We start from the raw sequence: 15,846 nt of genomic DNA on the forward strand, positions 1-15,846 counted from the left end.
TATTTGAATGTTGAATTTTTGATATTGCCTTAAATTTCACTGAAAACAGATCTTGATGTGCAGGTAGAGTAGGCAAAGCCAGAATGATGCCAGTTCTTAAATGTTAAGGACATTTCTCTGAAATGCAGTAAACCATCAACTTTTTTTCCAACATATACTGCACATTGTTACGCATCTACTCGCTAGCACAAATACTGCAACTTTTTTAACGTACCAGATGAATTGACCTCTGATTTCATGTAACAGAATGTATGAGAGGCATGTTTGGAACAATAAATATGAAACTCAATAAATAACCTCTGATCAGCTATAACATGACAGATGGGACACTTTTGGGAGAAAAATCATATTTCACTCAAAGCTTTTTGTCCTAAATGAGGTCAAGAAAAATACATTACTATTTGAACGCACATTTCCTCTTATTCCTCCTTGTATGGAGAGCGTATAAAGAATTGTATTTAAAGACATGAAAGTCCACATTTATTCAGACAAAGGTGCACATGTCATGTACAGCGGCGAAAGAGTTTGTGAAGATGTAGTTCCTCAAAAGTTTGAACCTTCTTTAGCTGCAAATATTTCAGCCGAACATTCGCTGTAGCAGTTGATCTGTCCTGCACAGCCTTCGCTCATTTCTTAAAAATAGCTGATATATCTCTAAAGTTCAAATACTTCCCCAAAGGGACAGCAAATAATGGTTAAATGATGTTCTGCAAAGACATGGAAATATAAGTGTTTTTGTTATGTATTTAGATCCGTTATAACAGTGGTTCTCAACTGGTTTTGCTTTGCAGCTCACATAAGACATTAAGTGACAACACAGGTCTAAAGTTATTTACCATAAAAAAGTAAACAAAAATATAATTTTTCCACTGAAAATTATTATTAGGCCTAACAGGAACTGCATAGGCCCAATGTGCCAAATTTTTAACCTGATATAGGTTGAAAAGGAGAAATTACTATTTTAAGCGTCTGTTTTATTTTTTTTTAATAAAATATATAAATAACAATAATAATAATAATAATTATTATTGCATAGACCAATAATATTCCAAATTATATGAATAGGAAAATGTTGAAAAAACAATAAACAATAAAATATTTATTTGTATAATAATGATTTATAATTCTTATTGTTTTTATTATTAATATGTATGTGTTTACTTTTATTATTTGCATTTTATTTTATTATAAGCTGCTATAATAATAATAATTGTATATAATTATTTGGATTTAAAGGTGCACGTTGTACATTTTAGCGGCATCTAGTGGTGAGCTCACCACTCAACCCTCCCTTTCGAAGCAATAGAGAAGCTACTGTGGCCGACACAGGACATCATCGTCTGAGACAGCAGGGAGTAGCTAGCGCTCTGTAGAGAAGTTTGTCCGTTTAGGGCTACTGTAGAAACATGGCGGCGCAAAATGGCGACTTCACTGTTAGGGGACCCGCAGTGTATGTAGATAGAAATGTCTCATTCTAAGGTAATAAAAACATGACGGTTTGTTATGGAAGGTCTTTATACTTCACTGAAAATAGTTATGTATATTATATTGCATTTCTGTCAATAGATCCTCATAAATTACACACTGCACCTTTAAGTGTAGTTTTTTTCTCCATCAGAACAAGTCTGTGACCCCATTTTTAGGTGACGCTGCACCAGTTGAGAACCACTGCTTTATAACGCCGGCTGTTACATGTGAAGATCAGCTTACATTTTGAATCAAATAAATGCAGGACTGCTTTCTCTGTCTACTGTGTGTCCTTATTTTAACACATGGTCCATTGGTTGAGGAATGAGTCTTTGGAATTCACTGAATTCAGAAAAGTTTATCAACAAGAGCATCTCTTGCAAGACGTTCATGGTCTATAGAGCTGCGGTGGGACTTCAAAGGACCCGCCGGGAGCAGCTGATCAGTCTGTGCCCACTACCTCTGTGGGACTGTGCCCTCTGTGCCCAGGTCGTCCTCTACTACGTTACTGTAGCCCTCCTTCTCAATGCAGTCGGTAAGTACTTGGAGCACCAGACGCAGCCGGCGGTCCATGGCCTCCAGATGAGGCTTAATGAGGATGGGCGTCAGCGTGTCAGTCTGTAGACTTTCCTCCATCAGAGCACTCAGTGTGAACTCCTCCTTAGCCAACAGCTGAAGCCGTAAATGAGTGGACTTCTTCACCCTGAGTCAAACAGACCAGTCAGAATCACTAATCAACAACTACAAAGTAATCAGAACATTTTGTGTGGGTTTTAAAATTAGGACTTCAATTGATTAAAATATTTGTAATTTCATTTAAATCACATAGTAATCTATAATAACAGTTCATAGAAATTATTTATATTTATAAATAACAATTTCAAATCAATTAAATAAGTAAGGGATAAGCAACGGCTAACTGTAGATTAAAAAAAAAAAACACCAGGGTTTTTGATCATTTTCACAAAAATGTAATGGCCATAGAATATTTTTTGTATGAATATCTGAGCATGCAATATATATACATATATAAAAAGCCTTTCTTTTCCTCTTTCTTCCCTTTTCCCCTCCCTACTCTAGCCTGTGCTACACTGAGCAATGTACACGGACTCAGTATTTCAGGCACTTGTTGCGCTTACTCGACTCTTCATGACCAATCGCTTCCTGTACTCCCAAGTTGTAAGTCGCTTCGCATAAAAGCGTCTGCTAAATACATAAATGTAAATGTAAATATAAAAAAGAGCAGACCCTCTACTTAAAAAAAAAAAATTAGTTTTATTCTAGCGTCATGCATTCCTTTTTTTATCAACACTTAAATACGGGTAAGTTTCATAAAAAAAAGCAACATTTTGAACAAAAAGCCGAGAAAATCAAGTTTTTGTCAAAGACTACATCCAGATCAGATTCAGAGCGATGATCAAACACAGAGGGAGTTTTGATTTATATTATGTTTAATGTTGATGATCACGTTATTTTACATATGCATATGCAGATATTTTACTTTATACAGTTTTAAATATGGATATTTTTCCTACACAAACGCATTCAGAAGGCCTTTATTAACCCCCAGGAGCCGTGTGGAGCAGTTATAAGATGGATAGATGCACTTTTATGGACTTCAAAAACGAGACAACAATTCACTGCCATTATAAAGCTTGGAAGAGCCAGGACTTTTTTAATATGACTCCGATTTTATTCGTCTGAAAGAAGAATGTCATATAAATCTAGGATGACTGGAGGGTGAGTAAATCATGGGGTAATTTTCATTTTTGGGTGAACTAACCCTTTAATGCACACCTTCCAGCCAATCAAAATCAGGTATTTAGACAGATCATGATACATAATAATATAACTTTTCCTGCACTTTATGTACTTAAAGGGTTAGTTCACCCAAAAATTAAAATTCTGTCATTAATTATTCACCCTCATGTCGTTCGACACCCGTAAGACCTCCGTTCATATTCGGAACACAAATGAAGATATTTTAGTTGAAAGCTGATGGCTGAGAAAGGCTTCAGATAGGCCTCCATTGGCATTCAGTACATTTATTCTCCCAAGACCCATAAAAGGCACTTAAAACGTCGTTACAAAGTCCATCTCACCACAGTGGCTCTACAATAATTTTACGATGCGACGACAATAGTTTTTGTGCGCAAAAAAAAATCTAAATAACACCTTTATCCAACTTGTTATTGTCTTCCGTGTATGCCTCCACGACGCATTCGCGAGAATATGACGTAGCGCCAGCGTTCGGGAATCCATGAAATGCACACTTAAGCCCCATTTTGAGAACTACGCCGAGACCTAAAGCACGATCAATGTAGAATCCAACAGCTTAGATACGCGTGTCTTCCTCTGCTTGTAAACAAATCGCTTCTGGGTCATGTGTCCGAACGCCGGATCTGCGTCATATTCTCGCGCATGCGTCGTGGAGGCACACACGGAAGACAATAACAAGTTGGATAAAGGTGTTATTTAGATTTTTTTTTGCGCACAAAAACTATTGTCGTCGCATCGAAAAATTATTGTAGAGTCACTGTGGTGAGATGGACTTTGTAACGACGTTTTAAGTGCCTTTTATGCGTCTTGTGAGTGTAAATGTACTGAATGCCAATGGAGGCCTATCTGAAGCCTTTCTCAGCCATCAGCTTTCAACAAAAATATCTTCATTTGTGTTCCGAATATGAACGGAGGTCTTACGGGTGTCGAACGACATGAGGGTGAGTAATTAATGACAGAATTTTCATTTTTGGGTGAACTAACCCTTTAATCTTACTTTTTTCATTCATGTTTGAGCAAATAACATTGTGTTTCACAAATTGGTGATATTTTATATTTGTTGAACTTTTAAAGAAGTTCCAAACGTAGGAGCCTAATCGTTCAGTTCTATCAATCATCATTATGATTGCGTCATTGCGCCGCCCCAGGGTACATTTTTCCAGCATCCCTCTAACTCCCCAGCTCCCCTATTCCTCCTATTCTCCCATTACATAGTACCATTAGAAGGGGTTGAGCTGATGGGCAGGCGAACTTATGAATTGATCATTAATTTCTACCATACAAAGTGAACTGGCTTTTGTTAAATGCCACAAACACATTGACACGTTAACTTTGACAGCCTTGATCTGAACAACTTTTGGGGATTCTTGCAGTGACATGACACATACTGAATTATAAATAATGAATAATTCTAATACTGACCTGCAGCACTGACTCAAAGGCACCAGTATGGAGAGCTCATCGTGAGAATATTTACCAAAGCTGGAGATTAAGAGACAAATCAGACAGAAATTACATTTGTATTAATTTAAGAAGCTTTTTTCATTGACAGTTGAGTAAAAAAAGAGAATGTCTTACCCTCTTCCATTATCAAGGTGAATAATGAAAGTTTCATTTCCAAATTTTTCAAAAGTCTCATAATGATGACGATCCATATTTCCTGTGAAGATATATAAATATTAACATTTATTAAATAAATAGCATTGATTAATTTCAGCTTAAGTTTTGTGTTCAAGTACAAATTATGCACTTCTGTGAAATCTTACCCATGAGGAAATCAAATATGGTCATGTCCATGATGTCCAGCAGGCGTGTGCCACTGTCATAGGGTGGCGTCTGCTTCACCTCTTCACAATAATCTGGATCCACCTCCCATCTACACACACACACACACACACACACACACACACACACACACACACACACACACACACACACACACACACACACACACACACACACACACACACACACACACACACACACACACACACACACACACACACACACACCTTATTAGCTAACCCTAACACACGCTCTGCACAAAGAAAAAAGTGCTGAAGGTCACTGTAATGAGACACTGGAGGGCTATCATGATAATCTGAGATGATTAGAATTGAGCAGACAAAACATGCTGCATGTTTAATACACTACTATTCAGGTGTTTTGTAATGAATACTGTATGTCCTAAATTTCAGCCTCTAAATCACTTATTTCCACACTGTTCCAATGAAAGTGCTTTATGTGCTGACAGCTTTCTGTCATTAATTACTCACCCTCATGTCATGCCAAAACCTGTAAGACCTTCGTTCATCTTCGGAACACAAATGAAGATATTTTTGATGAAATCCGCGAGCTCTCTGACCCCTCCATAGACAGCTATTTAATGAACACTTTCAAGGCCCAGAAAGGTAGTAAAGACATCGATAAAATAGTCCATGTGACTCCAGTGGTTCAACCTTAATTTTATGAAGCGATGAGAATACTTTTAGTGCGCAAAAAAACATAGCATAGGAGACTGAGACTGACACAGACGTGAAGAAATTGTTGAATAAAGTTGTTATTTTTGTTTGATTTTTGAGCACAAAAAGTATTCTTGACGCTTCATTAAATTAAGGTTGAACCACTGGAGTCACATGGACGATTTTAACAATGTCTTTTCTACCTTTCTGGGCCTTGAAAGTGTTAATTAAATAGCTGTCTATGGAGGGGTCAGAGAGCTCTCGGATTTCATCAAAAATATCTTCATTTGTGTTCCGAAGATGAATGAAGGTCTTAGGGGTTTGGAACGACATGAGGATGAGTAATTAATGACAGAATTTTCATTTTTGGGTGAACTAACTCTTTAAGAGTGCTTTCACACTAGCACTTTTGGTGCTCACCCAGGTCGATTGATGTCAGAGTTCAGGTTCATTTGAACGCAGTTTTCTGAACTCGGGTGCGCATCCGTAAACCATACCTAAGTCTGCATAAAAAGGGTTGTCTTGGATGCGTTTCCTGTGAACTCCGGTATGGTTCGCTGCTGATATGAAGGCAATTATACTCAGAAGTGAACCACTATTGATGAAATATGATTCGATAAAACTGTTTTCACTCACTTTCCTGACAAGCGTGACTAACACACTGCAACCAGAGAGAGAGAGAGAGTATATCTAATTTCTGCTCATTGAACATTTGCAGTACATTCAAAGAACAGACCGTTATGTGCTGCCACTTTGAAAACAAAACTAAAGGTTCAAAAATCGAAAGTGAGGTGAGCAATGCTATGCATTTTGCCGCCTTCTACTGCAGGGTTAAACAGCAGCTACTTTGAAGATGCAATTGCACTGCGGTAGGTCTGTCGCGATAGTCAATAAATCAATTAATGGCACGATAAAAAAAAAAAGAGCTCGATAATTTTTCCGGCTGCGATAATTTCCAGCGTCCGTTTTATATCCATTTTTGCCGAGCGTTACATTATATGATCACGCTCTTATGTAAAGGCTTCTAAGCGCGACAAGACACAAGAGAATGCGCTGTATGTCAATGTCGTGTGTGTGTGTGTGCCAGTGTCCTGTCTGTGTGGCTGCTCATGTCAGCTAATCGAGGGACACTCTGACACACACACACACACACACCCACTCGACGCACAGACAGACTCGCGTCCTGCTCACATCGAGTTCTCTTTTGCTAATGAACAAACAATAACAACAACACAAATAATTATTTATATTCTCATTTTAGGAGTCTTAAATTAGTTAAATAACGTCTTAAATTAACTTAAAGAGTTGTGAGGAAATGAGATGTGCGGGACAGCGCATCAGATCCGCGACATGTTCGTCAGCGGTCGTTCTTAAAGTGACAGTAGCACTGATGATGCCTGTCATTAATGTTCATCAAAGAACAACGGGAACAGAGAAAATTGTAGGTTTAATAATGATTAATCTATATTTCATTTATTATTTATGCAGTTAAGAAAGGTGTTTGATAACTATTACATTTCTGTATATGTCTAACAGGGAAGGCACAGGTAAAAATAACATTTATTATAATGGGTTTATGTAAAGATTGTTTTAAGTTCACTTAAATTAAAAGTTATTTTTTTAAAGCCTAATAAATGTTGAAATTGGGAGCTTTCAGTTATACTGTAATGTAACGTCATTAATGTTTCATAGAGACATCAGTGATACTGGCCTTCATTCATAAAAACATGACAATACAACACATATTTAAAATACGCTGTCAATAAATAGTTTCTACATTAATTTGGAGAGTAACTGAAATTATTACAATATCAAAATATTAAAAAAGTATTAATCGTGATTAATAACAGAAAAATTTGATTAATTAGTAAAAAATTTTAATCGATTCCCAGCACTACCTAAAACACAATCATCCGTTGCAGTTTTCCAGCTGTTTATTCAAGTGCATTTTTTTGTTAACAGACTGAGAGTCCACTGCTTTTTTTGTTTTGGTTGTTTTGTTCATTTATTGTGGATATTTAAAATGCTTTCCGTTTTCAGTGTTAAATAGTCTTTAGAAATAAAAGTTTATTGATCTTTGAAAAGGTGTACCTGCATTATTATGCCATTATCATTATTTAAGATGAAAATGGTCTCAGAACGACAATATTATCGTTTATCGCAATAATTTCTTGGCCAATTTATCGCCCAGCAGAATTTGTTATCGTGACAGGCCTACACTGCGGTTCAAATAATATAATGTGAACACAATCCAGCAGGGGCAGCCGGAGTGGGGTAGCCTAGAAATCTAGACGCACCCTAGCGGCAACAAATCTAATTTGCCGCGAGTGTAGTCTCGCAACTCTCGGTAGACATGCGAGCTGGAAAAACCAAACTCTGGTCAGGCCAATCACATCGTGTATTGAGTCGGTGGGCGGGTTTAACATAATGACGGCACGTCACGGCAGAGTTGCGGCAGTTCCGTGTGCTACTCGTAAACGAAGAAGCTGACGAACGGCGGTCTTTCGAATCGGCTTTGGATGCGAGTCCGCGACTCTGGAAGACTTGGAGTTAAGCTTTTCTTTGAGAAAAGAACAAAGAACGGCACTGAAGTCATTCTTAAGAAAGGAAGATGTGTTCTGAGTTTTGCCGACCAGATACGGCGAAAGTTTAATCTAACAACTACTTCACGTTGCTCTCTGGTTGGTTGTAGCGCTATCCTATTGTGTGCAGAGGGAATTTGAAAGACAACCGTTTGTCCCGCCCCTCGGATTGAGCCCTGCCAATGGTGAGTTCCAAGACCCAACATCTTGATGTGGATCTGGCTTGTCAGGCTAGGAGGGGGGAGCAATCGAACTCTGGTTGGGACCAGGCATTCGAACCAAGTGTGAAAGCACCCTAACACTAATTTGTAGATATATGACTGTTTCTTGGGTTGTATTTCTCTAAATGGCATATGCAGTGTATTCCTCACTCTGCTTTCTTGCGTTTGTGATATGATCGTCTCCAGGGGTTTCTCCAGGTCCTGCGCTTGGCCAGGGCCAGGTCGGGCAGAAAAGCTGCTAAAGAGCCCTCGATCTGGTCAGGTTTCCCACACAGAGCATGCTCAGTGGAGCAGTAGTACGAACATTCGCCGTAGAAACAGATGTTATTGGCTGCAGGGATGATAGAGCGTAATAAAAACAGACAGACAGTTCAGTATATTTAAAATTACTGCCAACATTAATTTTGTTTAATTGACTGTATTTAAAGTCAACATTAAATCCAAATGCATGTTCCTGGCATTATTATGCACAATTTCCAGAAATTAAATGTTTTAGTAAAAATTTATATGTATTGCTGTTTTGGTATATTGTTTTATATAAATTAAAAATAGAAATGATCATGCATCCTCCATTAACATTTAGTGAAAAAATGTGCCTAGATTATTTTTTAACTAGAAATGTAATGTGGTGTACTTGCATTAAGCATTTAAAGTCGACTTTACAACACTGGCTGTTTGGTTCATCTAACTGAAAGGAAAAATCACATGCAGTTTAAAAGCAAATTAATATTGAGATCAAACAACATTGTTGAATATTTGGTTTCACCTGGAAACCTATCACATTATTGTATTGGTAGTAAATAGTATTTCACATTGAATTTAAATGATGATTTTTCTTTTAAAATTCTGTGGCAGCATCAAATAACATTTAATCAAAAACTATTTTCATTGTGACATTGTTAATATACACTAGTTTGTGGAAAGATTTTGTTTCGTGAAAGAATTTTTATTCAACAACAATGCATTAAGTGACAGTAAAGACATTTATAATGTTACAAAATATTTCTATTTCGAAAGAATGCTGTTCTTTTAAACTTTGTATTCATCAAAGAATCTTGAAAAAATGTATCACAGTTGCCACAAAAATATCAAGTAGCTGTTTTAAACATTGATAATAAGAAACGCAAAATATATTTGTGAAGGATCATGTAACATTGAAGACTGGAGTAATGACTGCTGAAAATACAGATTTGCCATCATATAATTATTTTTTTTTTAAATAGAAAACAGTTATTTTTTAACTGTAATAATAGGTCTGTTTCACAATAAGGGTAATGTACATATCTTGGGGATAGTTCACACCAAAATGAAAATTCTGTCATTTTCTCACCCTCAAGTTGTTCCAAACAAATGTATACATTTCTTTGCTCTGTTGAACACACAGAAAGATATTTTGAAGAATGTGGGAAACCATTGACTCCCACAGTATTTTTTTTCCTATTATGGAAGTCAATTGTGCTCCAAAGCAGTCTGGTCACAAACTTTCTTCAAAATATCTTCCTTTATGTCCAGCAGAACAAAGAAATGTATACAGGTTTGGAACAACTTGAGGGTGAATAAATGAAAATGAAAAATTTGGGTGAACTAACTCTTTAATTTTAGTCTATCAAGGCGCTCATTTAGCTGAAGTTGGTGTCAAATGAGGTCTCACTTGACAATGAATTGACCAACAGCGCCATCTACTGGTTGCCTACAGCAGTAAGAGAAAAGACAGAAGTGATGAGAGAGTGACTACTGGATGTTGAGTACCTGGTGAAATGAAAAAGGTTCTCCATAGTTTTTTGTCACGGGTCACATCTCTGATCTCTTTGGTCATATTCACCAGTCGTCCAGTCACTGGCGGGACTCGGCGGAAATCCAGGATCCTGGTCATTAAGACACATTAGTTAGCTTTCACACGAATACCACATACAGAATGTTGAAGATAAGTAAACCTTTTGCCCCCCCAAATATGTACACATTTGTTTAACTAAATTAAAACATGTACAAATAACCAAATTCATATAGAGAATTGTGGGAAGAAATGATGGGAGGTAAAATAGTTAATAACTTTCACCAGTAGGAGGCGCTCAAAGTATACTACATTATGTGCACTTCATTGATTGTTAATATAAATCACTAGTCTGTCAAGGGATGAAGCATTTGTTTCTTATTATCAAAACCTTTTTATTTACTCTATATTTCATACTGAGGAAATAATACATTATTTGCAGAATTTACTGTATCTTTGACGGAACTGACCTTGCACAATGCTGAATTTATTACTGAATGTAACAAATGTGTGGGCTTTCTTTCTGACTGAACTAGTTGTGTGAGTGGGGCCTGCTCATCCATGTTTTAAAACATAATTCACTCTTCGTGCAAGTGTAGGCTCTCTGCTGACATGGCGACTTAAATAAAAACACCCTGAAAACAACTAATGGACGGGGCCTAAGGGATAAAAGCACTTGAAGCTACTAATTGCCCAGTCATGCTGACAGAGATGACAGAGAGAGTTTGTGTGCGGGAGCGTTTCCCTCCCCTCTCACTGTCCGATGCATTACTCTGTGGGAACTGTGGGGCAAATGAAAAGTTGTCCCTTCAAACCTCTCTTCTCCCTCAATCCAGTCTTCCTCCCCAAAGCCACGCTACAATAAGCGTTTCCCATCAACTAAAATCAGATAATTAATGGTACGTTGTCAGATATAGTAGTGGTGGGCTTGCGAGGACAGAGAGGCCCACTGGGTGATGGCGCTTTAAAATAGAAACAACAACCTGCACTTTTGTCTAACCCAGATGAACTTTATTTAGAAAAGCTGCTGTTTTTTTCATGTTCTTGGTTTGCGCTTTCTACCCACACACATGCCTGTGTGTTCTGACTAGATTTTACTCCCGGCCAGATGTGCAGAAGTGAGGCGGACCAGGCCGGTCTGGGCTGGGCTGGGCCTGCTGAATGATTATATTGTGCCCAAGACTCATGCTGGGTTCAGTCTGACTCACGCTCACACTGCCGGAGAGGAGGATCAGGGTACAGACCCGTGCCGGCTAGAGAACAGCACAGGACAAGACAACATGCCAATCATATGTTGGGACCTTCAGATCTTTATGTTTGGGCCTCCTCTCCCAAGAAACAATAAATAGACTATTTTATATAGAATATCAAACAGAACATTACACTCCAAAAATCATCTTCTTAATGAGTATTTGTTTCTAGCTATAATCAGCATTCTTAAAAATAGTAAAATAATATTTAAAAAAATATATATATATCTGAGAAGCAAAATTGTGTATAGATAATAAGACTGAATATAAATATTTTTTAACATGTATTTCTTATACTATTGTTAATATTTATTTATTATATCTTATTTGATCAAAAATACAGTAAAACAATAACATGAATAAATATTATTAAAATGTATCTGTTGAAACCGTTTTCTTTGATAATATTTTAAAAAATGTATTATTTATATTAAGAAAATATATTCCTCTGATCTCATGATTCTTCAGAAATTCTAATATGCTAATATATGTCAGCATTCTTTAGAAAGTTCAAGAGAACAGCATTTCTTACTAACATTATACATCTATTTACTGTCACTTTTGATCAAATTCAGAATCAGAATGTGTGTTTTATTCTCCAAGTGTGCACAAACACACAAGGAATTTGGAATACATACATACACAAGAGAATAGAGAGAAAGAATTAAATAAGTCGAATTCAATCAAAACTTAAAGTGAAAAAGGTGAAGGTAAAAAAAACTTTAAAAAACAGATATATAGATATATAACTATATCTATATAGAGTTGATGGAGTTTACTTGAAGTTCACATAAAGTATTTTATATACTTAATATACTGTATAAAAATATTATGCATTTACATGATAAATATTCTATTGCCTAACGCCTTGTTTGCATAAACATCATAAGGATTTTGTTCTACTTCTGCTACTACAGCTAGATAGTAGCAGGAGTGCTTCCTTGCTGAGTTTATATTATATAATATAATAGACTTTTTTCTCATATGTTTTTTGTCCAGTGGGCCTTCTCTTCTCTCCCCTTCTCTTGTTTCCGGCTTTGCACACCCATCACAATGATGGGGAGAAAATGAGATGAGAATGGAAATAAACCATAATGGCAATAAATCCCAGAGTCTCAGATCACAATCGGGGAAAATCTGACTCATATAGCAAACAACCAATAAACTCGGCTGAAATGAGCTGACAAGGACAGATGTACACGGGTTGTTGCGGCTGACACAAATTAAAGCCTCTCAATCACTAACTGACATTCATCAGAAGGGTAATCACCTATAAGCAGACATTGTTGGATGGAGCTCGATTGGTGATCAGATACTGACGGATGTGTTTGTGTTCATTCAGAGTGAGTCATTATGCTCTCTCTGGATTTGGTGTTTATGAGTGTTTAACTGCAGGTTTCAGACTGCTCACTGCCCTGAGATATATGCTCACATACTGTACTTTCACACATACATATAAACACAAGTTCAAACGTGCTGAAAACATGCAGGACACCACAAGCGTTATACATTCACACGCACACAAAACATTCTTGTGCAAACAAATGCGACCCCACAGGTTAATATACACAAGCAGACAACATATTTATAAGTGGCATGTGGTGCATGTATGCATACATACATTTTCAGGGGAAGACAAACCTCTCACACACACTCTATTCATGCCAGAGGCTGACATTTATGGTGCTTTACCTGTCTAGATGATATGCTGCGATCTCTGCATTGTGCCTCTCGAAATCGGAGAAGTAGAAGAAGTCTGGGGGTGTCTCCTGCTCCCGTGTCTGCCTGCAAGGCAAAGGTTAATCTGCTGTAAGCCCCTTTCATCAACACAGCCCCTATAATCGCCGCCCTAGCCCTTGAAACTAAAGCCAACCTGTCAAGAAAACTAACAGACGCCCCTCCATTATTTCTGGATTGATGTCTGGAAGATAATGTCTTTTCTTAACCCTATTTTTGAAAGATTACCTAATTTTATTCACAAAGTGTAGCCTCTCAAATAATTTACAGAGACAAATCTGAATATGTCTAAACATTAATGCTTGTATATTGAGGATCATGAAATTGCTTGAAGAACACAGTATTCCTTCCTGTATTGACTTATTTCCTATGGAAAGAGGATGTTTGGATGGGACACATATCAAATGGCTTGTCCATTTCTTTTTCTTTCTTAATAGTAATCAATAGGCCATGATCCATGATCTGCTAGTTGCTATTGTTAGCATTTGCAAGAGGTTTTAGGGGGAGGGACATTTTTTGTCTAAGAGAGCATTCTATTTGACAGAAATCTGTGTAGTGCAGGACAAGTCATCAATAATTTCCCAGTCATTTTTCACATACATTTTATATTTCAAAACGGTAATTCTATTTTGATTTCATGACAACATCCAAAATTATGATATTGTACATGAGCAGTTATTAACAGACCAAACAATACGAAAACAATATCATTTAATCAATACTCGTAGGTCAATGGAGGACATATCAAGTTCCAGGCAAACATTTCTCCACAGACAAGAGCCAGAGAAACTATTTTTAACCCAGGCCGACTTCATATGGTCCCACTGAAATGTTTTCAGCAGACTCCATTTCAAACATACTTGAGATTTCTCTCTTCTCTCTTCCCTTCTCTCTCTCTCTCTCTCTCTCTCTCTCTCTCTCTCTCTCTCTCTCTCTCTCTCTGAAAGCTGTCCGAATGTCAGAACAATTAAATCCAGCTGGGTTTCTTGCCTTTCTTAACAGTCTTAACATGTAAGGAGGACAGTTCAAAACAATGACTTCTCTGGGAACTGAATCTTGTCACGTCGCAACATCTTTGTGGCAAGGTAGCTGGCGAGAGGAGTGCCAGCTCTGTAATGGAAACAGATCCTTATCTTGGCGAAATCAGGCATTCAGTATCGTCCTCAGCAGGCGGCAGTCGTTCAAGGCGCAGCTGTAAGACTGACACGCTCACCGATCGTTAAATAACACAGCATGGGACCTGCCAAACGAGAGTCTCCAACTTCACATTCTTCTGCAGTTCGCTCCTCAGAGCCCCGGATAATATCGCTCCACTCGCCAACTGTGAACCTCTTTTCAGGCATGAAGAGAATTAAAATGGATTTGTGTTTCTGCCGGAAGAAACAGGCCTACTTCTGCAACGAACCCAGAAGCGTCCTGATGATGAACCCATTGGACGCTTGCCCTCAGACGCTCAGATGTGTAATTGGCAGTGAAGTGTGTATGGGTGTTTCTTCGGCAAAGGGCACTTTTTTGTGGAAAATAAACTCCCCTAAAGCACTTTTCACTCTCACTATTTTTTTCTTCTTCATTTGTCCACTAGCAACGTCTGACAGTCTATTTATCAAGGCCGTAACCATGTCTTGGGGTGGGATCAAAGTTTTTTAGGATTTTTTTGCGTGAGGAAGGGTGGGGTGGGTGATTGGTCTTCTTGATTTATTTAAAGGAATTAAATTATTAAAGGATTAAAAGGGATTTAAGAAAATAAAGAAAAAGAAAGAGGAACGGTAAAAGTTCCAGTTCTATAGCAAATATATATTTTTTTCAATATGCACAAATGCACTCTTATTTTCTTATGTCTGAATGTGTAAAAATGCTAAACATTTCTTGTCACGTCAAATTTTGTTATGATTTACATAAAACATATTTTCAATTCAAAATGGTGAAATTTCATAAAAAATATCACGTTTGCATCACTTGATATTACCGTTAGTCGCTGAACGTTTTTATCGTAAAACAGTTGCCAAATATTAAATGTTTAGCTACTTACATCTTACGACGCATTCTTTCACTGCTATAACTAAAGTTTCACGTTGGAATTCGCTCTAATAGCAAGCCCCGCCTTCTTTGATTTGATTGGCTATCTCACTGATCTCACTGACAGTGACGAGCGCTGTTAGACCGCTGAGGCAGACCAACCTAAAATTATACATTTGACTTTTGTCATCCTAGCAACAAACATTTAGTGCAGCAGAGCAGCATCAACACAATCAAATATTGGATTGGAAAATTTGGCCATTTCTAATTATTTGGGGGGACTTGTCCCCCTCAATGTCTATGGCGGTTATGGCCCTGCTATTTACAATTAAAAACATATTCAATATTCATTTACACATGAAATATTGTAACAAAAAATACAACTAGAAATGATGCACAATAAAAAATCTTGTTCACAGGAGATATTTATTCACACACAAGCTCTTGGCCAACACCATTGTCTCTTTGAAATACTGTAATTTAGGCAAAAATGTTGTTTGCGATAAGTTGTAATGTGGTTTATAGTTTATGTTAAATATGTTCATAATTCATAATTTTGAC

At 37.3% G+C, this 15,846-nt stretch overlaps 1 protein-coding gene across 1 annotated transcript in view; it reads right to left on the minus strand.

Annotated features, from left to right (window-relative positions):
• Positions 1 to 463: 463 nt before the first annotated feature.
• fam20cb (FAM20C golgi associated secretory pathway kinase b) overlaps positions 464 to 15,846 on the minus strand; it is a 51,516-nt gene continuing 36,133 nt past the window's right edge. Inside the window, exons 4-11 of the mRNA XM_079845710.1 lie at positions 13,225 to 13,317; positions 10,261 to 10,376; positions 8,662 to 8,842; positions 5,013 to 5,122; positions 4,825 to 4,906; positions 4,669 to 4,728; positions 1,693 to 2,170; positions 464 to 774 (exon numbers count right to left, since the gene is read on the minus strand). Coding sequence (XP_079701836.1) covers positions 1,924 to 2,170; positions 4,669 to 4,728; positions 4,825 to 4,906; positions 5,013 to 5,122; positions 8,662 to 8,842; positions 10,261 to 10,376; positions 13,225 to 13,317 — 889 coding nt within the window. The 3' untranslated portion in view covers positions 464 to 774; positions 1,693 to 1,923. The remainder of the gene's footprint in view (positions 775 to 1,692; positions 2,171 to 4,668; positions 4,729 to 4,824; positions 4,907 to 5,012; positions 5,123 to 8,661; positions 8,843 to 10,260; positions 10,377 to 13,224; positions 13,318 to 15,846) is intronic.

Source organism: Gobio gobio, assembly GCF_949357685.1.
Source record: "Gobio gobio genome assembly, chromosome: 20".
NCBI lineage: Eukaryota > Metazoa > Chordata > Actinopteri > Cypriniformes > Gobionidae > Gobio > Gobio gobio.